The sequence below is a fragment of the Heterocephalus glaber genome, unplaced genomic scaffold (genome assembly GCF_053883595.1).
Source record: "Heterocephalus glaber isolate CG9 unplaced genomic scaffold, H.glaber_assembly_v1.0 deba00001002, whole genome shotgun sequence".
In the NCBI taxonomy this organism is placed as follows: domain Eukaryota; kingdom Metazoa; phylum Chordata; class Mammalia; order Rodentia; family Bathyergidae; genus Heterocephalus; species Heterocephalus glaber.
Genome location: NW_028258178.1, coordinates 498782 through 522980, shown reverse-complemented (window position 1 = coordinate 522980; position 24199 = coordinate 498782). Strand labels below are relative to the sequence as shown.

At 45.2% G+C, this 24199-nt stretch overlaps 2 protein-coding genes across 4 annotated transcripts in view; one reads left to right on the top strand and one right to left on the bottom strand.

Annotated features, from left to right (window-relative positions):
* Egln2 (egl-9 family hypoxia inducible factor 2) overlaps positions 1–24199 on the top strand; it is a 64102-nt gene that overhangs the window by 10747 nt on the left and 29156 nt on the right. Inside the window, exons 4-5 of one of the 3 annotated variants that reach the window (XR_015450530.1) lie at positions 6139–6248; positions 8351–8462. The gene's annotated coding sequence lies outside the window, so the exon portion shown is untranslated. Of the gene's footprint in view, positions 1–6138; positions 6249–8350; positions 12195–24199 lie in introns of those variants that run through there. The other 2 variants (XR_015450529.1, XR_015450531.1) reach the window with 2 other exon arrangements.
* On the bottom strand, positions 1863–18468 carry Cyp2f1 (cytochrome P450 family 2 subfamily F member 1). The gene is given in 14 exon segments (XM_013069058.3): positions 1863–2805; positions 3913–4022; positions 4024–4049; positions 4477–4641; positions 5200–5334; positions 5733–5882; positions 5884–5919; positions 6194–6335; positions 6337–6352; positions 9832–9981; positions 13432–13486; positions 13488–13595; positions 13678–13859; positions 18305–18468. Coding segments are annotated over 14 exon segments (1611 nt in total). The 5' UTR covers positions 18459–18468; the 3' UTR covers positions 1863–2623.

The window sequence follows — 24199 nt, the reverse complement described above, 5'->3', positions numbered from 1 at the left end:
TGAATGTGGTCCATCTGGTGCTCTTCCCTGCACTGGTCAGGGGCCCTGCAGAGTGGGAGTGTCTTAGCATTTCTGTCAATCTGTGTTTTATCTCAGGTCCTCACTCTCTGTTCCCCTGCTCATTTTTCTCTCCCTACTTTTCCCTTTCTCTGTGTGTTTTTCTGTCTCTGCCTCTGTCATGTCCTCACTGTCTGCAGAATATCTGAGTATCTCTCTAGTCTGTCTTGACCTCACTCTCTGTGTGTCCTATCTTCTTCTGCAGGCTCTTCTGACCTGTTAGCCTGTCTGCCTGCCTTTTCTCCTTTTTCCTTTTTCCCATTCCCCTTTTCCTTTCCCTTTCTTTTTTCTTGGGATTGAACCCAGCACCTTTGCACTGAGCTGCATCCCCAGCCCCCCCCCCCCCCCCCCTTGAGACAAGATCTTGCTAAATTGTCTAGGCTGGGCTGAAACTCATGATCCAAATGCCTCAACCTCCCAGTGTGCTGGGATTGCAGTGTGGGCCCCCTTCCCTGGCTCCTGTCAGCCTTTCTGTAGGAGCCAGTTGACTGGTAAGGGTTGAGGCTTGGACCTCTCTGAAGTGCTGCCTCTGCTGAGGGCTGGGGTGCCTCTGGTGCAGTAAGTTGTGCCCTCTCTGACCCCATCCCAACCCTGTGGGTCAGCCTCTGTGAGGAGTCTTCTGTCTTTGGGTCTCTGGCTTTCTCTTCAATTCCTGGCTCGCTCTTCTTTCCTCTTGATTTGGGCTGCCCTCTGGAACGCCAGCTCCTCAGGAGTCGAGATTTTGCTGAGCATGGTGATGCAAACCTGTAATTCTAGCATTCTGGCAGGCTGAGGCTGGAGGATAGCGTAAGTTTGAGCTCAGTTCTGACAACTTTACAACTTTGTGACACCCTGTCTCAAAATAAAAGGGCTGGTGATGTATCTCAGGTCCTCGGTTCAAACCGCAGCATAAATAAAAGTTGTTTTGTTCATATCTGTACCCCAGCACCTAAAACAGTGCTAGCACATAATAAGTGCTCAGTAAACACTTGCATTTGCGTGGTTGGATGACTCTCCCTGTTTTTGTCTCAAATTTAATTTTTCTGTTCTATTTCCCCAGTCCACCTATCTTGCTTTTCCTTTTTCTCTCGTCTCTCACTCGCCTCATTCCCAGCCCTTTTAATTTTGAGGGTCTCCCTAAGTTGCCCAGGCTAGCTATGGACTTGTGATTCTCCTGCCTGCCTCAGCCTCCTGAGTAGCTGGGTTTACAGGCGTGGGCCACTGTACCTGGCTTCGGTCCCTCTCTTAATTTGTTTCTGTATTAGAATCTCCTTGTCTTCTCTCTCCCTTGGCATCTGCCTCTCCCTGTTCTCAGTGACTCTCTGTCCTCCTGTCACACTTTCTCTTTGTATTATCCCCAGTCTTTGTTTTTCAAGGTCTTTCTCTGTTGTTCCTCACTCTCTTCTTGTCTCTTAGAGCTGTTTCTCTTTGCCATCTCCCCATCTGAGTACCTGGTTGGCCCCTGGGGCAGACTGGTCCACCTGTGGGGATTAAGGAGCTGTGTGCTTCACCCGGCCAGTCCGGTGTCTTTAACACCACGTCCCAGCTCCTGATGCCCCTCCAGCAAGAAAATCTCCTGTCAGTAGGATGTCAGGGTGTTATGTTGAGTCCCGAGACTGCTGTCCTTACCCACAAAGGAAGGAATTGCAGTCCAAAGGAATGGTCCAGCAAGAGGAGTGGGGTGGGGACAGTTTACCTTGTGCCTCACTGCCCCATTCACTGCCCTTCCTCTCCTATAATTTTTCTCCTCTTCCTACCACTTTCCTCCCCTCTCCCAATCACATTCTGTCTCTCTCTCCCCCTTTCACTGCTGGTGTCTCGCTCTCTGTATCCGTTCGTGTTGTTCTGACAGTATCTTCCTCTGTCTCTGACTTGAGAGATTGAAGGGTGGTGGTCCCAAGCCCAGTGCCTGGGGCCGGACTGCTGAGATCCAGGCTCTGCCCATCTCTGCTGTGTGATCGTGGACAAGTCATCTCACCTGTCTGAGGCTCAGTTTATTCATCTGTAAACATGTGATAAAAATAACTGCTTTGCCTCACAAGGAGGGGAGAATTAAATGAATAGGAAGCACCATGTACGCCTAATCTTTTCTCAGGCCCTCACAATCTTGCTTACATCTCTCACGGACGCCCGTTTGGTCTCTCCGGGCTGCCGTCTTTTCGCCTCCATTCTCCAGGAAACCAAGAAACCCTGTCTGGTACTGTGGCCGCCCTGAAGGTGATGGTACCATTAGTCACAGGTGTCTCTCCTCTCTGCAGCCAGGCTTCTCTCTCCCCACCCGAGACTGTCCTCCTTCATTAATTCATCAGCCCAGACAGGTTTGGATCGTACAAACATAATTTGCTAGAAAATGATACAAAGAGAAAAAAGGGCATCAAAGATCAAGTTCTGTTGGAATAAGACACCCTTCCCATTCCCGTTTTCCTCCGCGTGCAGGTGGGATTCAGAGAGGAGGGATGAAGGACGGGCACGGGGCAGGCCCAGGTGCAGGGAAGAGACTGACAGCGAGGCGGATGAGGCCCCAACGACCCGACCCGGCGCGCCGGCCGGCCTGGCCGCTCACAGGCCAATCCTGAAGGGCCGGGCGTCAGCGCACGCTCAAGCACATCTCAGAGGGCCGTGGCAAACTGCCCAGACCGCTGCTGAGCGGGGTCAGGTCGATGTCCTCGGGCGCCACCAGCGGCTGCAGTGTGAAGTTCTGCAGGATGGCGGTGAAGAAGAGGAAGAGCTCCTTTCGCGCCAGGGGCTCGCCCAGGCACAGTCGGTGCCCTGGGGGTGGGGAGTGGGGAGGAGCGGTGAGATAAGAGGGGAAAAGGCTGCACCCAGATCCTCAAGGGAAAACCCGATATGAAGACAATGGTGGGGGAACCCTCAGACCCATCCAAAGGTCTGGAAAAGAAAGATGCTTTAAATAATGGTAAAGCACAACTAGCTGGCCAATAGAGGTGCAATGCCTGGTTCACATCCTGGCTCTGCCAAGGCTACTTCTGTGCTCTTAGGATTTTTTGAGTATTTGAAATGGAGATGATGGTAGTATCTCATGAAGTTGTGAATAGTAAATACAGGTAAAACAGTGAGAATGTGGTCGGGTGTGGTGGCCCACGTCTGTAATCCTAGCACTCGGGAGGCTGAGGCAGGAGGATTGCCATAAGTTTGAGGCCAAAAAAAACCCCCCAAAAGCAAAGCAGCGATTCTTTTTTTAAAAGCAGTGATTCTTATGTAGTTCTATGTTCTGTGCAGTCTCTAAGCTCCTCATTAAATCCTGCTTTTAATTAATCCTAACAACTCCAAAAGGTGAGCGTAGTTTATAAAGAAATCGAGGCTCAGAGAAGCGAAATAACGTATCCAATATCACACAGCTGCCCAGCTCTTTTCCACCACCTTTGTAACTCTTCTCAGCGGCAGCCTGTGGCATAGAGTAGGCAATATGTGAATTTACCACTTATTAACCCCTTCCACTTCCCCCTGCTACTCAGTAAACGAGGATTGTTTTCCAGCAGAGCAGAGCCAAGAAAAGCTGGTACTACGTCAACTCCGCCACCCAGTGGAGAGGCTGACAATGAACACTCGAGTTAAATAGTCAATCTGCCGCCCCACCTCCTCCCTCCATAAGGTTTTTTTTTCTTTTTCTTTTTTTGGTACCAGGTATTGAACTCAGGACCTTGTGCTTGCAAGGCAGGCAGCAGAACCACTAAGCTAAATCCCTGGCCCTCCGCAAGGGTTTTAATCATGATTTACTCAGGAGCAGGGTTGGGAGAGGAAGTGAATGAATGAATGAATGGATGAATGGATGTCTCTGCATCCAAAGCTGAGGTGAGAAGTTTGGATAGTGGAATTTAGACTAGTGTTAAAAAAAACCCTGACTCCTGCCCTCACCAGCTGAGAAGGGCATGAAGGCAGGGCTCTTCTTGAAGGACTGATTGGTATCCAGAAAATGCTGGGGGTTGAACTCTTGGGGCTTTGGGAACTGGCTGGGGTCATAGTGCATTGAGCAGGGTGATGACATCCGTGCCCTGTGTGAGCGACAAGGGGTGATGTTAGGGTGATGAGCGGCTAGCTGGGAGGTTTCCGAAGTAGGGTTTCCACTCTACAGGCCTGAGGTCCTGGGGATAGGCAAGAGGGATGGGGCGGAACGTAGCACTCGACCTGGGGTTCCCGCTGAGAGGATCAAGTCCCAGACCCCAGGGATTCTGGAGAGGGGTCTAGGAAGGGGAGTTGTGATAGGGAAGGGGTATGGAGTTTAGGACAGGATCCAGTCCACTGTGGTACGGTATTGGGTCCTGAGGTTCTGGATCTAAGAATCTCAGATATGTGTCCATTGCTAGGGCGCGGGATGTCAGTTGCTAAGGCCTGGGGAGTCGATTGCTAGGCCCTAGGGTACCCCTTGCCAGTTGCATGAGTGTGAGTTGCCTGATGTCGTTTGCCAGGTGTCTAGCACACCTTGGGTAGCAGGAAGCCGCGGAAGGCCATCTCCCGAGTGACGCGGTGCAGTAAGTTCATGGGGATAACATCTGCGAAGCACTGCACCTCATGGATCACCGCATCAGTGTAAGGCATGGCCGCGCGGTCTTCCAGCGACGGCAGCCGGGGTGGAGGGGGGAGGTGCTGAGCGGGAGGGGAGAGGAGGGGACAGGCGGAGAGAGCGTGGGTGGAGGAGACGTCTAGTCCCACCCTGCCTGCAGCCTCAGCCTCCCACGCAGGGTGCGTCTAAGGCTTAGCCTGAGCTCCTGAAGGCGGGTGTGTGGACTGCAAAGCAAGGGTTGTGCGGGCGGGGCTTCAGGGCACCTGGAACCCAGACCCTGATGGGATTCGGGAGGGGCTTCTGGGTAGTGGACGGGGAGGCTGGTGAATCCAATAGGTGCGCTGTGAGGCAGGGCTGGAGTCAGAACGAGCAAGGCGGTGGGGTCGCAGACGCGCAGTGTGGGCGGGTCAGGATGTGCAGCAGGGGTTGGGGTCGTGGGCGGGAAGGGTGAGTGGGGCTCGGGACGCAGGCGGCATGGGCAGTTTCAAGGCTGTGTGGGCCGGATGGAGCGCTACTGTGTGTACCCTACGGGTGGGATCGGCCTCCTAGTGGGTTTGGCTGGGAGACCTAGGCCTTGCCCGGGGCTCCTTCGGGCCGGTGGGTGGGTCAGGCTGGTTTCGGGGCTGGTGAGCCGCAGGCACACCTTGCACTTTGGGGTACTTCATGAGTATGAGGAAGGCGTGGCGCAGCGTGGTGCCCACTGTCTCGGTGCCGCCAAAGAGCAGGTTGTGTGTGGTCATCAGCAAGGTATCCATGTGGAAGTGGCTTAACAGGTCCTGCTTCTTCTGGAGGGGTTGAGGGGTGGAGATATGAGGCGGGGCCAGGCGATTCCATCCCCACCGTGACCACGGGCCCTGAGACCATGAGAACCCCCCCCCCCCCGCTGTGTCCGGGGGGCCAGTCGGCCCCTCCTCTCATTAGCTTCCTTACCTTGGGGAGCGTGGAAGGGCGGGGTAGGAAAAATCTCCGAGGCAGGGCACGATTAACAGGCTTTAACAACTTCTTAAGGAGTTGTTAATTGCTGGTGGCTCTGGGCAAGGGCCCAGCAAACCCAGCCGCCATAGCTTCTCCTCCCGGATTAAGTCCCCAGCCCCCCTCTATCTAGGGTCCCCCTGGGTTTGAGGCCCGGGCAGTAGGAAGGCTTCGGGTCAGACCAGAAGTGAGATTTCCAGGCAGAGGTTAGCTGTGCCATGTTGGTGAGGAAGTAGTCGACGAAGTCCCAGGGAGAATTGGGGTCTAGGGAGGGCTGGTGTTCGCAGACGCTGAGAGCGATGAGCTCTTTCATCCGCCCAAAGTTCTGGAATATGCGTCGGTGTGGCCCCGGGCATCCAGTCCAGGAGGCTCGGGAAGATGTTGTGCAGCTGGGGACGGGGCAGAGTTGGAGGAGGTTGGAGGAGCAGGCCGGGTGTGAGGTCAGGAGCAGGGAGGGGCAAGGCAAGTGGATCAGGTAGCCTGGGAGCGGGTCTGAAGGAGGGAGGGAGGGGGCGGGGCTGGGTGCCCCAGGACTCACTGCGGAGGGGGACGGGCATGGCTGTGAAACTGGGTGGGGGCGGTCTGAAGCCCAGTTTCTTCCCCACCAGATGCTTCCTGTTGGCCACTGGACCCCGTTCACCCCACTGAATTCAGTCTACTGACCTCGCCCCAGAGCATGCTCATGATTTGGAAGTTGTCGTTCATTAGCTGGATAATGGTAAGCAGCCTCTCATCATCATAGTGGAAGCGGCTGCCGAAGACCACCAAACATATAATGTTGGACACCGAGTGGCTCAGCATAAACGGGATTGAAGGGATTGCCTGAGGGTGAGGGGCAGAATGGGTCAGCTCAGTATGCAACCCACCAGACTACAGGCAGCCACAGCCCTAATATAGTGTCCGGTCCAACCACGACAACCTGTCCTGCAGCACAGACTCTCGCACATGGCCACCCAGCATGCTGCATCCTATCCCCAAGAGTGTTTGGCAGTGACAGGGACAGCACAGAGCCCACACACCCTGTAGTACATCGGTAAACACACCACCCAACACCAGAACAGGCTGGTCCTGGTGACAAAACACACCACACACACCATAGCAAGTGTCGATCATCAAGCAGAACACATAACAACATGGCAACAAAATGCTCAGTAAATACAACCACAATACTTGCCAATACACAATTATAGGCACAGGGACCTCACAGCCCGCTGAGAAATATTCCAGTACGTGGTAACAATGTATGGACACACAATAACCAGCATGGAGCAACATCCTCCTGCAACACAACACACAAGTGTACAGCAGACTGTAGAGCACGGTATGTGACAACACACACAACCAGGCAAAGGGTTGACACACTACATAGCAACATTGGCAGCACAGCAGGCAGCACCATGCAATATCACATGTAGTGTCTGACAACACCCCAACCTTAGGAAGAGCCCACAGAGCCGGGTGTGGTGATCTAATTTCAGCACTTGGGAGACTGAGGCAGAGGGATCATAAATTCAGGACCAGCCTGGGTTCAAGGACAGCCTGGAGTACATAGAACTTGTCTCCAAAATAAAAACTAAAAAAAAAAAAAAGGAAAGCTCCCACAGAAATAGCTAACATCTAGTAATTCAATAGACAGAGCACAGAAAACAAATATTAAAGCAACACAGCAGCCAAGACAGATAGCACAGCCCTTTGCTTCTCGGCCTTTTGGCTAAGATCAAGTGCAGATAGTACAGCCCAGAAAACCAGGTCTGATGTTGGACTCAGTTTGAATCCTGGTTCAGACTCCTAATATTTTTTTTGGTACCAGGGATCAAACTTGGGTCCTTGCGCTTGCACAGCAGGTGGGAAAACCACTGAGCTAAATCCCTGGCCCCAGACTCCTCAACCTTGAAGTGACCTGGCCAACTGACTTGTCTTCTCCGAGCCTCAGTTTTCTCATCTTTAAAATGCATTGGTGCCAGTCCTCTCCTCATGAGGCTGTTATAAGAAGACAGTGGAAAGGCCTTAGCTGAGGCCTAACCTATTAGGAGACTCACAAACCATGGCGCTGCGTTAGGGTGAATAATGGCCCCACGAAGATGTCTGTGTCTCTATTATTAGAACCTGTGCATGGAACCTTTTACCTTACATAGAAAAAGGGACTTTGCAAATGCAATTAAGGATTCTAAGATGAGAAGATTACTATGGATTATTGGTGGGCCCAATGTGATCACCAGAGTCCTTGTAAAATTAAGAAGAGGTAATGTGATGATGGGGGGGTGGGGGGTGGGGAGAGCTGGAAGTGTGGAAGCTACCATCTTTCTGGCTTTGAACATAGAGGAAGGGCCCAGGAACCATTAGCCTCCCAAGCTAGAAAAAGCGAGAACAGAGATCTTCCCTCAAATCCTCCCACAGGAATGCAGTCCTGCTGACCCATTTTTGTTTTTTAAAGCTAGAAACATTTACTCAATTCAAATACCCAAATGAAACCCAGTTTAATACACAGGGAATTACAAAGATGACCAAAACATGGGTAGATATTAAAGTTAACTACATTTACTAGCTGTCTTGATATACTCCATTCCTTTTTAATCAGTACATAAGGCTCAAGTTCTGAGGCTTCAGGTTTTATTTAAAATCATCTAAGCCTCGAGTTAACCAAAGATTTCTCTAAGCTTGAAGTGGTAATCTGCTCTTCATGACAGAGTGTTCTGTAGTTTCTTCCACTTTACACCTCTCCATTGGGTTAATGGTTGTTTTCTTTGTCTTTTCCCTGTGATTTTTTATGCTGGAAAAATGGAACCCCGTCACTTGAACACTCCACATTGGCGTCTGCAGGTGGCTTTTGACTTAGAGGTTCTTCAATGTACTGCTCCAGAACTGCCTTTTCTTCATTTGTGACCTGACTCTTCTCTTGTTCACCCATTTTTTATTCTGGACCTACTGAACTGTAAGAGAATAAATCTTTTTTTTTTTTTTTTTTTTTTTTGGTACCAGGAATCAAACTCAGGACCTTGCACTTGCCAGACAGGTGTGGCACTACTGAGCTAAATCCCTGGCTAAATCTGTTGTTTTGAGCCAATATATTTGTGGCAAGTTTTTAAAAAAAAATTTTTTTTGAGACAGGTCTCACTATTCAATTTAGGCTAGTCTTGAACTCACTATGTAACCCAGGCTGGTCTCAAACTTGCAGCAATCCTTCTGCCTCAGCCTCCCAAGTGCTAGGTTTATAGGCATGCACCACCACTTGGCTTTATGGAAATTTTTTTATAACAGGAATAAGAAATTAGTATAGGCAGCTATTATGATTTCACTCGTATCACTTAATTTCTTCAATATCACCTGCCACATTATTATTATATTATTATGATTATTTGCCCAAAGCCAACAAGATATGGAGATCAGAGAAGAGGACTGTTTAGCATTCTGTGCCTCAGTTTCCTCTCCTGTAATGGGACTGATAATAGGACCTGCTTCCTAGATTTGGGTGATTTTTCAAAGAGATAATACATGCAAAATTCTTGGAACAGTGCTGGCATGTGGTAGACACCCCATAACTGTGGGCTATTCATTTTATTTGGGGAGGATGGTGCTAAGGATGGAATCCAGGGTCTTGTACATGTGAGGCAAGCATTCACCATTACACTTTCAGCTCCATGTTGCTTATTTTTCTTATGGTTTTTTTTCCCCCTGGGTCAGAGGTTTTGCCCCGGGCTTTTATCCTGGCTCTGCCATTTCCTGGGCACATGGCTTAACCTTTCTGGGCTTCAGCTTCCTCATCTGGAAAAATACTGACTTTTTAGGATTGCTGTAGGGTGAAACTAGCTCAAGGCTCTAGAGTTCAGCAGAATGGATGGTATCTAGTAAGCACACAATACACTGTGACATTAATGTGTTGAATGTGGACTTGGGTGTCAGACTTGGATTTAAAGCCTGGCTCCTCTACTTACTAGCGTTGTTACTTTAAAGCCAGTCCCCTAACTTCTGTGCTCCATTTCCTCATCTGCACTTGGCTTGTCCCGAGGCTTACAGACCTAATGTGTGAAAACATGCTCAGGACCAGGCTCCATATGTGGTCAGTTCTTATAATCATCCACCACCATTACAAAAGCAAGGCTCATAAGACACCATAGAAACTGGAAACAACCTCACCAATCCTGGAGATGTGGAGCCATGAACCGACCCACCTCTAGGGGGCGCCATCCGCATTGCGTCTAAGTGACTTTGGTGTCCACGCCCCTGCTATGTTACTTCCTAGCACCGCCCGCCAAGTAGGACAAATGTGATTTAGGGATGCAGACTGCATTCAGGGACCCGACCTTCAGTTTTCCGCAGCTCCTCCAGCAGGAACCTGCCTTCCTCCAGGATCTGCTCCTCAATGCTCCTGTTTCCTATCCCGAAGTTCCGGAGAATCTGGACCGAGAACCTTCTCAGGACCTTCCATTGTTCTTCATTGGAGAAAGCGATGCCTGGGGAGAAGAGGGGCAGCAGACTCAACTGATAGCTTGTTCCTGAGACCATTGCCACCTAAGTCCCCTTTCTTGATGTTTGCTGGAAGAGAAATGCCTTTTGGAATCTTCCCTATCCCCACAAGGCTTACCTTGTCCTCCAGGCTGGGTCAGGTGCCTCCTTTGTGCTTCTGTAGGACTCTGGGTTTTCTTTCCCACAGTCCTCATCACTGTCTCAGTTTCTCCCTTAAAGATCTGGTCCCTTTTTTTCTTTTTTGGTACTGGGGATCGAACTCGGTACCTTGCGCTTGTGAGGCAGGCACAGGAATCACTGAGCTAAGTCCCCAGCCCTGGATCTGGTCACTTTGGACTGTCATTGTCTGGTGATGAGGCTATGTCCTTCGCTGAGTTGGAGAGACAGCATGGGGCCTGTACTGGTCACCATGCTCCTTGGCATTGGCTGGTGGACATCTTGTCACAAAGAGTCCCAGTAATGGCTTACTGATCACTGAATGTACAAATAAATGAGATAAGCAAGACAAACACCAGGACAGGTGGAATCCATCCCAGAACCAGCCTGGACTGTAGCAACCCTTTGCACAATTCTTTTTTTTTTTTTTTTTGCAGTACTGGGGATTGAACCCAGGGCCTTTGTACTGAGCCACATTCTCAGCTCATTTAAATTAAATTAAATTGATTAATTTGCATTTTTTTTTTTTTTGAGATAGGGTCTCACACTCTATAGTTCAGGCTGGCTTTGAACTCACTATGTAGCCCAGGCTGGCCTCTGACTTGCAGTGATCCTTCTGCCTTAGCTTTCTGACTGCTGAGATTATAGCCACCATGTTTGGCTCATTCCCAGCTTATTTTAAAAAATTAAAAAACAATTTTAAAACAGAGCCTGCTAGGGCCAGGGATTTAGCTCAGTGGTTCCGCCACCTGGCTTGCAAGTGCAAGGTCCTGAGTTTGATCCCTGGTACCAAAAAAAAAAACACACCAAAAAACAACAAACCACTCCAAAAACAGAGCCTGCTAAATTGCCTAGGCTGGGCTCAAACGTGTGATCCTCCTGCTTCAGTTTCCTAGAGTGCTGAGATTACAATGTGAACCACTATGCCCTGGTCTTTTGACTACTCATCTTCATCTTTCAGGTCTTAGCTTGGAGGTCTTCTCTTCCAGAATGACTTTCCTGACTCCTCCCTCCTAGGCTGGTCAGATACTTCTGTTCAACGCCCACAGCTCCCAGGCTCCCCCTCCCCCCAACCAATAACTATTCTGGGATGTCACATTCTGGTGATGGTCTGCATTTCCCATTGGACCGGGAGCTACACTAGGAAAAGGTCTTGGATGTTTTCTGTCTCTGATTTCTCTGGATGTAGCTCAGTTCTACTGTGGAGAACTAGATGTTGAAGAAGAAGGAGAAGGGGAGAGAGGGAAAACACTGTAGTATGTTGCCTTGCAATATATGCATCATCTCACTGACTATTTTATAATAACCTTCTCCTGATAGCAGACTGAGGTTTAGAGAGGGGAGACCACTTGCCCAAGGGTACACAATACATGGCACAACTCTGCAGTCATCCTCTCTGTTGTGTATAAACTAATGAAATAGTGGCTATTTTTAGTAACAAATGTGTACAAAAGTAGCAATGTGACTTTCTCAAGCACTCTATTGATGGGGAAAAGTTCTAAAGTAAGTTTAGTAGATTAGCTATTGAAGTAGTTGTGAAAGCAAAATAGGTAATGTATCCCTTTAAAAGCTTGCCTTAGCCCATTGATTTTGTTGTTTAAAGTGAAGGTTATATAGCTCCTTGGATCTGTAGCTCCACTGTAGATAACATCCTAACTCTGAAGAACAAAGTGGGAATCCGTGAACAAACTTGTGATGTATGTCCCTTAACTGTCATGTGTTTAGGACTGTAATCAGTGACAGAAACCACCTGTGTCTAACTATTAAATAGGAATTGGAACTTTATTTACTTAACAAAGACCACTAATGATGAGATAATGACTGACAAAGGTATAAAAGGTGATGAACAAAGAACGCGGTGGATGGGGGGAGGGAAGGACAACTCTGACCAGACCAGTTTCTGGCGTCCTGGCTTGCTAGCAAGCAAAGGCTTTGTTTTTTTACCCAACTTCTGTGTCTCTGTGCGTTTCTTTCCGCGATTCTAGAACACTATGTCTTCTTGCTTCTGATGTACCTGGACATAAAGTGGTAAAGGAAGAAGGTATGAAGAGTGAAAGTGTACTTAATACACAACAAATGGTCTTTCATCAGACCTCTCTGGTTCTAAATCTGGGGGCAGCTGGGATCCATGTAGTGAAGGGGACTGGGGAACCTTAGGCACTCTTCAAGGAGAATGTAGTCTAGGATTTCCTTTCAATTGGAATAGTCTTTTTTGAGTCATTTTTGGATCTTATCACATACTTTCCTTTGAATAAGAGATTTATATTTAAGAAGAGTTTGAAAACCATGAATCTAAGTGATTTCCAACCATAGAGAGGACAGGATACTGACATAGGAGAGATTTGGAGAGAATGGTGTTGATTGCTGGATGGGTGGAGATGGAGGTGGATTGGGTTGGGATGAAGACGATAATGAGGTATGAAGGATGTGAGATTCATGGTAAATTGAGTTTGAGGCTGGTGGTGGGCATAGAGTTGGGTGGATTGAGAAGAATTGGTACATTGGAGGTGAGCTGGAGCTTGGGGTTGGGTAGATAGGTGATGAGGTTTATATTGGTGATGGGAGAGGGATTAATTAAAAATGGGGACTCAGGGCCGGGTATTTAGCTCAGTGGTTTCACCGCCTGCTGTGCAAGCGCAAGGACCTGAGTTCGATCCTCGATCCCTGGTACCAAAAAAAAAAAAATGAGGACTGGAAACTTCAGTAGATGAGTGGAATACAAGATGGGCCTGAGGCTGGGAAGATGCATTTCAGTGGAGTTCAGTTTGACTAAAGGGATAAGGATGTAAGATAACAGAATTTAAAATGGAGATTGGGAGAGTGTTCATAATGGGAATGGAGGTGGAGTGAAATGTGAGTATTGTTGTGGGTAGAAATGGAGTTAAGATTGCATAGGGAACATGGGTTAGGGTTCATGAGGATTGGGATTAAGTTGGACAGGAGGACCGGGACCAGATAACTTGGCCACTTGATTGAGCTGGAAATTGAGCAATGTGGTTGGGATAGAGGTAAGGATTGGGATGACAATCAGTTTGGAATTGTATGGATGTGGGGATTGGTATGGAGGTACAGTTCAAGATAGTGGGATTTGTAGGTGGGGAAGGTGGGACAGACTTCATCCTAGATTAGGACTGCCTGACTCTATCCCATTTAGTGTTATCAGTGAGATCAGTGGCCCTGAGGTTCACCAGGATTGGGATGACAACTTCCCACCCTCAGTTCCTTCCTAAATGTGGAAAATATTGGGGGTGGATGGAGGATATGGGTAGGTGCAGGCTTACCCTCACCCTTAGTAAAGTTGAAAAACACAGGGCATTCACCACGGCCACTGAATTCCTTCTCGCTGGTCCACAAGTGCCTCCTTCACAGCTTGATACCCACTGAGGACCACCACCCTCCTGAGCCCCAGGTACACTGTGTACACCAAGCCATACTCCTTGCTCAGCTAGGGGTGAAAGAAAGAAATTACAGGGGCCTCTGGGGCCATGTGAGCCTCCCCCCCATTCACCCAGGATGAGGCCTTGCACCTTAGTGAGTGAAGTCAGCAAGTCTTGGGAGCGAAGCTGAAGCAGGTTTCCCAGGAGTGGGAGGGGTCTCGGCCCTGGAGGCAGCTGGCCCTTCCCCCTTGAGCAGAGGGTCAGGAACAGACAGACCAGAGCCAGGAGCAGGAGTAAGATGGCTGTGCTCATACTGTCCATGCTGAAGGCAACTGCAGATGTTGGACAGAATGGGACAGGGTAAAGCTGGGAGACTGGGATTCCTTCTCATCTCCTGGAATTCTCATTCCCCAGGTCCTGGAAATGAGAGCAGGGCAGGTAGAAAGTAGAAAGGAGGAAGAAGCATAGAGTGGGTGAGTCCACGGGATAAAGAAGGAGGAAGGAGAAAGAAAGGGGAGGAGGAAGAGAATGGAGATGCAGAGCTGAGAAATGATACCGAGAACAAAAGAGAGAGTCTGAGGGATAGAGATAATGAGGAATACAGAAAAAAAATGGAGTGTGATTTTTTTTTTTTTTAAGCCAGAATCTTGCTATGTAGTTCAGGCTGTCCTTGAACACACTGTATTCCAGGTTGGCCTTGATCTCAAGGCAATCTTCCTGCCTCAGCCTCCCGCATGCTGGCATTATAGGTGTCTGCCATGCCCGCAGAGTGTGATCTATCTTTCTATCTATCTATCTATCTATCTATCTATCTATCTATCTATCTATCATCTAGCTCCCATCTACCATGTATCTATTCATCATCTATCTGTCAAGATACTAACTCTCACAGAGTGATAGAAACAAGATAGATCAAGACATAGAGATAGAGCTAAAGAGAGAGAAGATCACAGGAAGAGCAGTTGACATGGACCAGAGAAAGAAAGAGGTGGAATTAGAGAGAGACAAAGCTAGAGAAAGACAAGAGAGATAGAGATAAAGAGACAGAGACACACTGTGAGGTAGAAAAGGGTGTGTGTCTCTCTTGAACAACCAATGGGTCACAGAAGTAATTGAAGAAATTAAACAGTTTCTACAAGTAAATGAAAATGCCAGTACAACATACAGGAATCTATGGGACACAATGAAAGCAGTTCTACGCAGGAAATTCATAGCAGTGAATGCCCATATTAGGAAAACAGAGAAAACTCAGATAAATAACCTAATGCAGAACCTCAAGTTCCTAGAAAAAGAAGAGCATAACAAATCCAAAGCTCATACAAGAGAGGAAATTATAAAGATCAGGGCAGAAATCAATGCAATGGAGACTAAGAGAACAATAAAAAAAATCAATGAATCAAAGAGTTGGTTTTTTGAAAGAATAAATAAAATCAATAAACCTTTAGCCAACCTTATCAATAAAAGGAAAGAAAAGGCACAAATACATGCAATTAAGAATGAAAAAGGTGAAGTCACAACAGATTCAACAGAAATCCAGAGGATCATCAATACCTACTTCGAGAACCTCTACTCCAATAAAATGGAAAACACAGAAGAAATGGGCAGATTCCTAGATACATATGAATTGCCAAAGTTAAATGAAGAAGATATAGAAATTCTAAACACCCTAATTACAATGAGTGAAATGGAAAATGTAATAAAATATTTACCAACAAAGAAAAGCCCAGGTCCGGATTGCTTCACTGCTGAATTTTACAAGACATTTAAAGAAGAACTAATGCCATTACTCTTTAAACTCATCAAGGAAATTGAAAGGGAAGCAATACTTCCAAATTCATTCCTGGAAGCAAGTGTCACTTTGATTCCAAAACCAGGGAAAGACCCAACCCAAAAAGAGAACTACAGCCAATCTCCCTAATGAACATAGATGCCAAAATCCTCAACAAGATACTGGCAAACAGAATACAGAGGGTCATCAAGAAGATCATACACCCTGACCAAGTCAGATTTATCCCAGGGATGCAAGGATGGTTCAACATTCGTAAATCAATAAATGTAATACACCATATTAACAGAGTCAAGGACAAAAACCATATGATCATCTCAATAGATACAGAAAAAGCATTTGACAAAATCCAGCACCCATTCATGATAAAAACTCTACAGAAAATTGGAATAGAAGGTCTTTATCTTAACCTGATTAAGGCTATCCATGAAAAACCAACAGCCAACATCATACTAAATGGTCAAAACCTGAAAACTTTCATGCTAAAATCAGAAACAAGACAAGGATGCCCACTATCACCACTCCTGTTCAATATAGTTCTGGAAACATTAGCCACAGCAATTAGAAAAGAGAAAGAAATAAAAGGAATAAAAATGGGAAAAGAAGAAATTAAACTGTCATTATTTGCTGACGATATGATACTCTACATAGAAGACCCAAAAAACTGTGCCAGAAGACTTCTAGACTTAATTGACAGATTCAGTAGAGTAGCTGGATACAAGGTCAACACTCAAAAAATAATAGCCTTCTTGTACACAAATAACAGACTCACTGAGAGAGAAATTAGGGAAACAATTTATTTTATAATAGCATCCAAAAAAATGAAATATCTAGGAATCAGTCTAACAAAGGAAGCAAATGACCTCTACACTGAAAACTACAGCACTCTGAAAAAAGCGATTGAAGAGTATACAAGAAAATGGAAAGACATCCCTTGTTCCTGGGTAGGAAGAACCAATACAGTGAAAATGGCCATACTTCCAAAACTGCTATATAGATTCAATGCAATGCCAATTGAAATTCCAACAATATACTTCACAGAACTAGAGAAAACAATCCAAAAATTCATTTGGAACCGTAAGAGACCTAGAATAGCTAAAGCAATTCTAGGCAACAGAGACATGGCTGGGGGTATCCCAATCCCCAACTTGAAACTATACTACAAAGCTACTGTGATAAAATCAGCATGGTACTGGCAAAGGAACAGACCTGAGGATCAGTGGAATAGATCAGAAGATGCAGAAACAACTCCAGACATACTCAGCCACCTCATCTTTGACAAAGGAGCCAACCACCATCATTGGAGGAAAGATAGCCTATTTAATAAATGTCGTTGGAAAAACTGGATTTCAACCTGCCAAAGATTAAAACTAGACCCATACCTATCACCATGCACTAAACTAAGATTGAAGTGGATTAAAGATATAAATATTAAGACAGAAACACTAAACTTGCTGGAAGATAAGTTAGGTAGAACTCTTGAAGACATTGGCATAGGAAAAGACTTCATGAAGAAAACCTCAGCAGCACGGGAACAAAGCAGAAAGAATCAGCAACTGGGATCTCTTATTAAAAAGCTTCTGCGCTGCAAAAGAAACCACCAACAGAGCTAACAGACAACCTACAATATGGGAAAAAATTTTTAGCAGCTGTACCTCAGACAAAGGACTACTATCTAGAATATATAAAGAATTGAAAAAAATCAGACCCCCCAAATTCAAAGACCCAATTCAAAAATGGGCATCTGAAATGAACAGACATTTCTCAGAGAAAGAAGTAAAAGCAGCAAACAAATATATGAAAAAATGTTCAACATCACTCGTCATTCGAAAGATGCAGATGAAAACAACCCTGAGATTCCACCTCACCCCAGAAAGAGTGGCTGCTATCAAGAAATCAACAAATAACAAATGCTGGTGGGGTTGTGGGGAGAAAGGAACCCTTCTCCATTGTTGGTGGAAGTGCAGACTGGTGCAACCAATGTGGAAGTCAGTATGGAGATACCTCAAAGAACTAGGGCTGGAGGTCTCATTTGACCCAGCTATTCCCCTGCTGGGTATCTTCCCCAAAGAATTAAAAGAATCATACCACAGTGGTATATGTGCGCTCATGTTCATAGGGGCAGAGCTTGTAATAGGTAAAGCTTGGAAGCAGCCCAAGTGCCCATCAACTGGAAACTCGATAAAGAAAATGTATTTATTTTTTTTTATAAAATGGAGTACTACTCAGCCATAAAGAATGAAAAACTTGAGTCATTTATAGCTAAATGGATGCATATTGAGGCCATACTCTTAAGTGAAATAAATAGGACACACATGTGTAAATATCAAATAGTTTCACTAGTGTGAGAAACTGATAGTGTAAACAAGGGTTAAAATGATTAAAATGAATAATTGGTAATTTGAAATAGGAAAAAAGGTCCAAAGACGAAGGAGTGAAGGGAGGGGAAGGGGAAAGGAAAAGAGGGAAAGGAAAAACTATGAGAAAAGAAAAAAAAAAAGGAAATGAATTCTATGTAAATAGGGAAGGGCGGAGGGGGTGAAGGGAGCACAGGTAATGGGGAAAAATATAAGAACCAAGATACATCACGCACAGGTACAAACACCCAATGATAAATGTAAACGAATTGTATACCTAAAATGTACCAATAAAATTAATTTAAAAATTATAAAAAACCCTACAAAAATGGTTAAATTCCTAGAAATGTAAAAACTATGAAAAATAAATTATAAACAAATAATTCTCTAAAAAAAAAAGAAAAGGGTGTGTGTGAGGGGGAGTATGCAAGCTGGAGAGAGGAAGAGACAGATCAACACAAGACAGAGGGAGCAGAGAGCCAGCAACAGAGACAGAAACAGATGCACAGAGACAGAGAGGCATGCAGATTTCCAAAAAATTCCCAAATAGTTTTAGAGACAGAGAGATGGAGTCAGCACATTCTCTGGGGAGCTACCCCACCCCCAAGGCTCCTGCCCACCACCCTTTACCTACTTTGGGGCAGCTGAAATATGTCCTGGAGCTCTGAGTGTGTTTGGGGGATGGCAGCTGCTCTTAAAAATTGTCTCTTTCCACACCCCTCCTCTGTCACTCCACCCCCTTCCTTTGTTCTTCCAGTGAATGCAGCCTTCTCCCACCTTTCTACCATTCCTTTTGTGCAAACCCTCTGCTCACAGCCAGCTGGGATGGGGCCAGATAGTGGGGTCACACCTCAGGAAGCCTTTTTGGTTGGCCCAAAGCCCTCCAGCCTGCAGGCTGATCTCAGCCTCAGCTATCCCCACTGTGGTCAGTGGTCAAAGGCTTTTCCTCTGGGCCTGGCTGGTGTGTGTGTGTGTGTGTGTGTGTGTGTGTGTGTGTGTGGTGATGAGGAATGGACTTACTCCCTTTGATGTTCTGGGCACTTGTTTCTATTTCTCTGGGTTAAAGCTGTTTCTGCCTCTGACTGGTCATGAGACCTTGAGCAAACCTTTTCCCTCCTTGCAATTTTCTCATTTCTGGAGGCCTATTTTTTCATAGCTTAGTTCTCTATCTCTTATAGTTTGTCTCTGAAATTCTGTATGTAGCTCTCTACACTGCTGTCTCTTTAGCTGAACCTTTTTGTCTCTCTCTGTCTCTGTTTCTCTCATTCCCTCTCCCTCCCCCCCATGTCTCTGGGTCTTTGTCTCTCACCCTGGTAGATCCTTCTCCACCAGTGTCTCTTCCCATTTCTCTTTGTCACTGTCTCGTTCCCCTCTCTTATGCTTCCATGAATCAGACTGCAGTGATCGGTATTAAAGCCATGATGAAGGACCATTAGGGAAAGAGCAAGGCCATTGGAAGCCACAGGGAAAAAGGACCTTAGATTTGAATTCACTCTTTTCTTCCAGTGCAAACTCATTTATTGTTTTTCATCCTGCCCTCTTCTATGTCTGTTCTTGGCTCCAGTCTTTGAAGCTGATCCCAGTTTCCCAACTCCGGTCAAAGTCAGATTGTTGAAACCAGAGCTGGTTTCATTTAGGGCTCCATTCCCCAGGGCTAGGGTAAGGGTGAGAGCTCTTTGAGGGGAAGGGACTAGGACCAAGTGGAGGCCAACTCCTGCAGGTCCTTGGTGCCTATGGAGTTTGCTTTCCCTTGGGTGGAGGAGGAATTGCTTGGGGAACCTGACACCCTAGGTCCCGGGCACAGGTGACATGGAGGTGGGGCCCCTGTGTTATTTCAGTCCTGGAAAGGCTGGTTGGGGCAGGTCCTGGAAGAAGGGTGAAGGCTTACTTACAGGATTATGTGTCTCCAGTTTCCCATGGCATCGACCTGTTTCTGGAAGAGGGTGTATACTCGATCCACACTAAACCTGTCAACAGCTCTTCTCTGATCCTTTAATTGGGTTGAGAGGTGCCTAAGGGGACTGCTTCATTAGCAAACTGGGTTCATGAGAAGGGAAGTTTTCAGGGGCTTTGAGTTCTTCTTGTGGTCTAAATAGCTCCTTTGCTACAGAAAACTTGGGGCCATGGAGGGGTGTATTACAGTTTCTTACCTCATTGATCTTTTGGACCTTTTTTTTTTTTTGGTACCAGGGATGGAGCTCAGGACCTTGTGCTTGTGAGGCAGGCATAGGCACCACTGAGCTAAATCCCCAGCCCCTGATAATTCTTTACGTGGGAGGTTGTGCCATGCACAGTAGCATGTGTAACAGCATTCTTGGTTTTTATCCACTAGATGCCCAGAAGCCTTTCTCTATCCCTCTATTTGTGACAACCAAAAATGGCTCCATCCATTACTGAATGTCCCCTGGAGGAGGGAGAATTAACCCTGGATGTAACAGTGGCATAATCCCTCTTGCCAAATCTGAGCAATATCAGAGATTTATGACCCTTAGGCAATCTCAGTCTTGGTACACCAGGAAGAACAACTGTTTAGCACGATTATGTTACCTTGGCTAAAGTAGTACAATCAGCAATAGCAATAACATCAAACACAGCATAGAAAATGATAAACTGTGGTAACTATTAATTTGCCACCTTTGACCATATGAGTTAGATTTGTGATTATAAAACAAAATCTAAAACAAACCAGAAAATTGTATGCAATAAAAAAAGCCTTTGGGGTGGGGATTTTAGCTCAGTGGTGCTGCTGCCTGCCTCACAAGTGCAAGGTACCAAGTTCAATCCCCAGTACCAAAAAAAAAAGCCCTTAATATGGTGATTTTACCCTTAGGGGGGAAGACTGAAGAGGGATTGAGGGGAAAATAGAGAAATAGAAGAAGAGGAAGAGATTAGGAGAGATTTGTCCCTTTGGAGGACAAAAGGAAGACCATACAAACTTTGAGAAAGTGGAGAAGAAGACAGGAGGGAAAGAGAAAGGAAGAAATAAAAAACAACAAGCAACAACAACAAACTAGAAACTGTGTTCAGACAATCAAGAAAAAACAAAATAAAACAAGAACAAAAACCAGAAAAGAGAAAAAAAGAAAGGAAAAAAAAGTCCAATTCAAGGAGTGTCTCTGTTGTTACTGGTAGACAATGTGGGCAGACAGGGTCCAGATCCAAATGGATTAATCCCAGCAAGCCAGCTTTATGGTGGAGTAGTGGATAATTCCAGTCAGCCTGTACCTTTAGTTCCTCTGAAGTTTAGGCTAGTTTCTGGCTATGAGGCTGGAACTGGATTTGCTGAGCCTGCAACAGTCTGTGTGCCTCCTGGCAGCTTGAACTCAGCTCCGTGCTGCCTTGAACTCTGCTCCCTGACTTCCTGCTGACTTGAACTCAGCACTCTCACCGAGATACCAGGTGCCACTAGATAGAGTCAGCCTGTAGCTGTTTTGAGTTCTCAGCTCAGTTGGCTCCTCTACAAGATGGCTACTAGCCAATTGCCCTCTCCTGGGTGACATCTGGGCCCAAATAACTCACCAGCCACTGTAGTCCACTGTATTCATGGCTCCATTCCACTGGTGTGTTCTCTGTGGAGGCTTCTGGGGTCACCAGTAATCACTGTGAATCAGCAGGTTAAACCCCCCATTCCCACACCATGAGTATGGGCTCTGGGAGAAAACGTTTCTTGCTACCTCTCTCCTCTTTGTTGAAGTCTCTCTCTTTACTCTCCCTGTGGACTTCAATTCTCAGAGCCTTCCTGGGTCATGGGGACCCACTTCCCTCCTTCTCCTCCTTCTCACACTCCTATATTCCTGTGCCAGGACACCAAATCTCAGAGAGATTTTTTTCTCTGCTGCTCATCTCTCCACCATTTTCCTGGAAGTCCCCCAGAGATTTACAAAGAATATGCCTCAGTGAGTTTGTCTAGAGTCTACTGTGAAGTCTAATCCTGCCTATTTTGTAGTCAGTATTCTAAAACATTAGAACTTTGACAGTTACAAAACATATAAACTTAAAACAAGACAATAAGAGAGAAGCAAATCCAGTCTGTACAGTAAACTTGAACTAAGAACTATAGTGGCCAAGTTAATTAAAGAAAGCCAATATTTTTGTGAAGCAAGCTTAGTTCTGCCAGAAAGTTACATGAAGCAAATATTTAAGAATTTCCTCATTTTTTTCCCCATGAGACAGGATCTCCCTATGTACAATAGCTTGCCTTGCATTCATGATATAGCCCAGGCTGACCTCAAACTCTTGGTAGTACTCCTGCCTCAGCTTCCTGAGCCCTGGGATTACAGACATGTGCCACCACACCCAGCAAGAGTCCCCTCCTCTTTTATTTTTATTTTTATTTTTAAAATTATTATTATTATTTTTTGGTACCAGGGATCAAACTTGGGTCCCTGAGCTTGTGCAGCAGGCGGTGAAACCACTGAGCTAAATACCCAGCCCTCCCCTCCTCTTGTAAACCTCTTGAGTTACCATTTGGAGGAAGCACACAATTTACTAATGCCAAGACCAAGGATTACAGTTTAATAACACCTTTAGAGTTTTTTTTTTAGGGACACATACAGAACTGTAAAATTTTTTGAATACAGTGTGCAAAAATTAATTTCTGTTTTGCCAAGTAGAAACATACATTTTTGAGCAAGACTGTCTCTCATCGACCAGAAGGAATATGGCTTTGGTCAGCTATATGACTGTAAGTAATATACAAAGCAACAATTTAGCAAAACAATTTAGTTACATTTATAGCATATTACGACCACAGTTGTGATTGCATTAGGGTCACGATTGCCCCATTAGGGTCATTACTTTTTTGTTTGTTTTTTGAGACAGGGTCTTGCTGTATAGTTCAGGCTGGCCTTGAACTCATTATGTAGCCCAGGCTGGTCTCAAACTCTTGGTGATCTTCCTGCCTCAGCTTCCTGAGTGTTGGGACCACAGCTGTGTACCACCACTCCCAGGGACATTTTTAAAAGTAAGAAAAATCACATAATAGTAGTTTATGTAACCAGAATTGTAAAATAAAATTTTAGACAAATATCTAAGCAAATCTCCCTAAAATTTAATTTTCTTAAACATTTAATTCTAACAAGACAATAGAAAACACAAGAAATTATTTTGAAAAATTTAAAACCTACTTTTAAAAAAAGTTTTGTTGTGCTGGTTGTGGTGGTGCATGCCTATAATCTCAGTACTTGGGAAGCTGAGGCAGGAGGATCATCCTGAGGCAGGAGGAACTCTGTGCTGAGTTCGAAGCCAGCCTGAGCTACATAGTGAGTTCAAGGCCAACCCAAACTACATAGCAAAACCGTGTCTCAAAAAAACCAAACCAAAACAAAAAACAAAAGTTTTGTTGTAAATTTTACTAAGAACAGATCAATATCTTAAGCCTTGTTTTAAACAAAGGTACTAACATTATCCCTGTGCATTACATTTTTAAATCTTTAAAAAATTTTTTAGAAGAGCCAGGGATGTAGCTCAGTAGCACGACTCCTGCCTCGCAAGTGCAAGGTGCTGAATTTGATCCCCGGCACACCCCCCCCAATTTAGAATAAACTCTCTCTAACTAGAAATGTTTCACTCAAACATTTACTGTTAACATATATGATCAATTTATAACAAAAAACATAACTTTTACATTATTATAAAATTATGCCACTCCAGACATTACCTGTAGTTTTAAAACTCATGTTATTAACTCATATTTGTGTCCCAAACTGTCATAGACCGATGTAAGCACTGTACATCAAGAAAAGAAAATATAATATACTTGAGGTGGGAAAAGCCTAAAACCTTTATCTCTGAACCAAAGAAAGTGATTTAAAAAAACCTCATTTAAGTGCTTAAGTAAAGACTAGACAATAAAAACAATAGCAGTGTTTTTTTGCTTTGAGGTATTTTTTTTTCCACCATTAAGTTTATTGGTACATTTCAGGTATAAAATACATTTACATACATCATTGGGATCTTGTACCATTACATGAGTATCTTGTTTCTTATTTTTTTTCCCCTTCCCCTGCCCTCCCCTCACCCCCTCCACCCTTCCCCACTTGCAAAGATCCCATTTCCATTTTTTCCCTTTCTCATATTTTTCCCACCCTTTCCCCTCCCCCCACCTCCCCTGCCCCCCTAGATCTTTACTTCCTATTACACAATATCAATTACACATTTTTAAAATTAAAATATCAAGACCTAGAAGACATTACCATAGATTTTACAGAATTTAAAAGGATATAGAAAGCATATTTCAAAAATATTTTTTGAAATAAATTTGACAACATTCTAAGAAGCACCTTGGAAGACAAATTAATGAAACTAACTCTGGAGGAAATATAAAATTTGAATAGCACCTATTAAAGAAAGTATATTCCTAGCTTGAAAACGTACCTATACAACAACAGCAGGCTCATATACATTTTAACTGATAAATTATATCAAACATTTAAAGTAGAAAAAAAAGGAACACTTCTCCCCTCATTTTAGGAACTCAACATTGTGCTAATCCTAAAACTTGATAAAGATAATAGAAGAAAAAAGTATG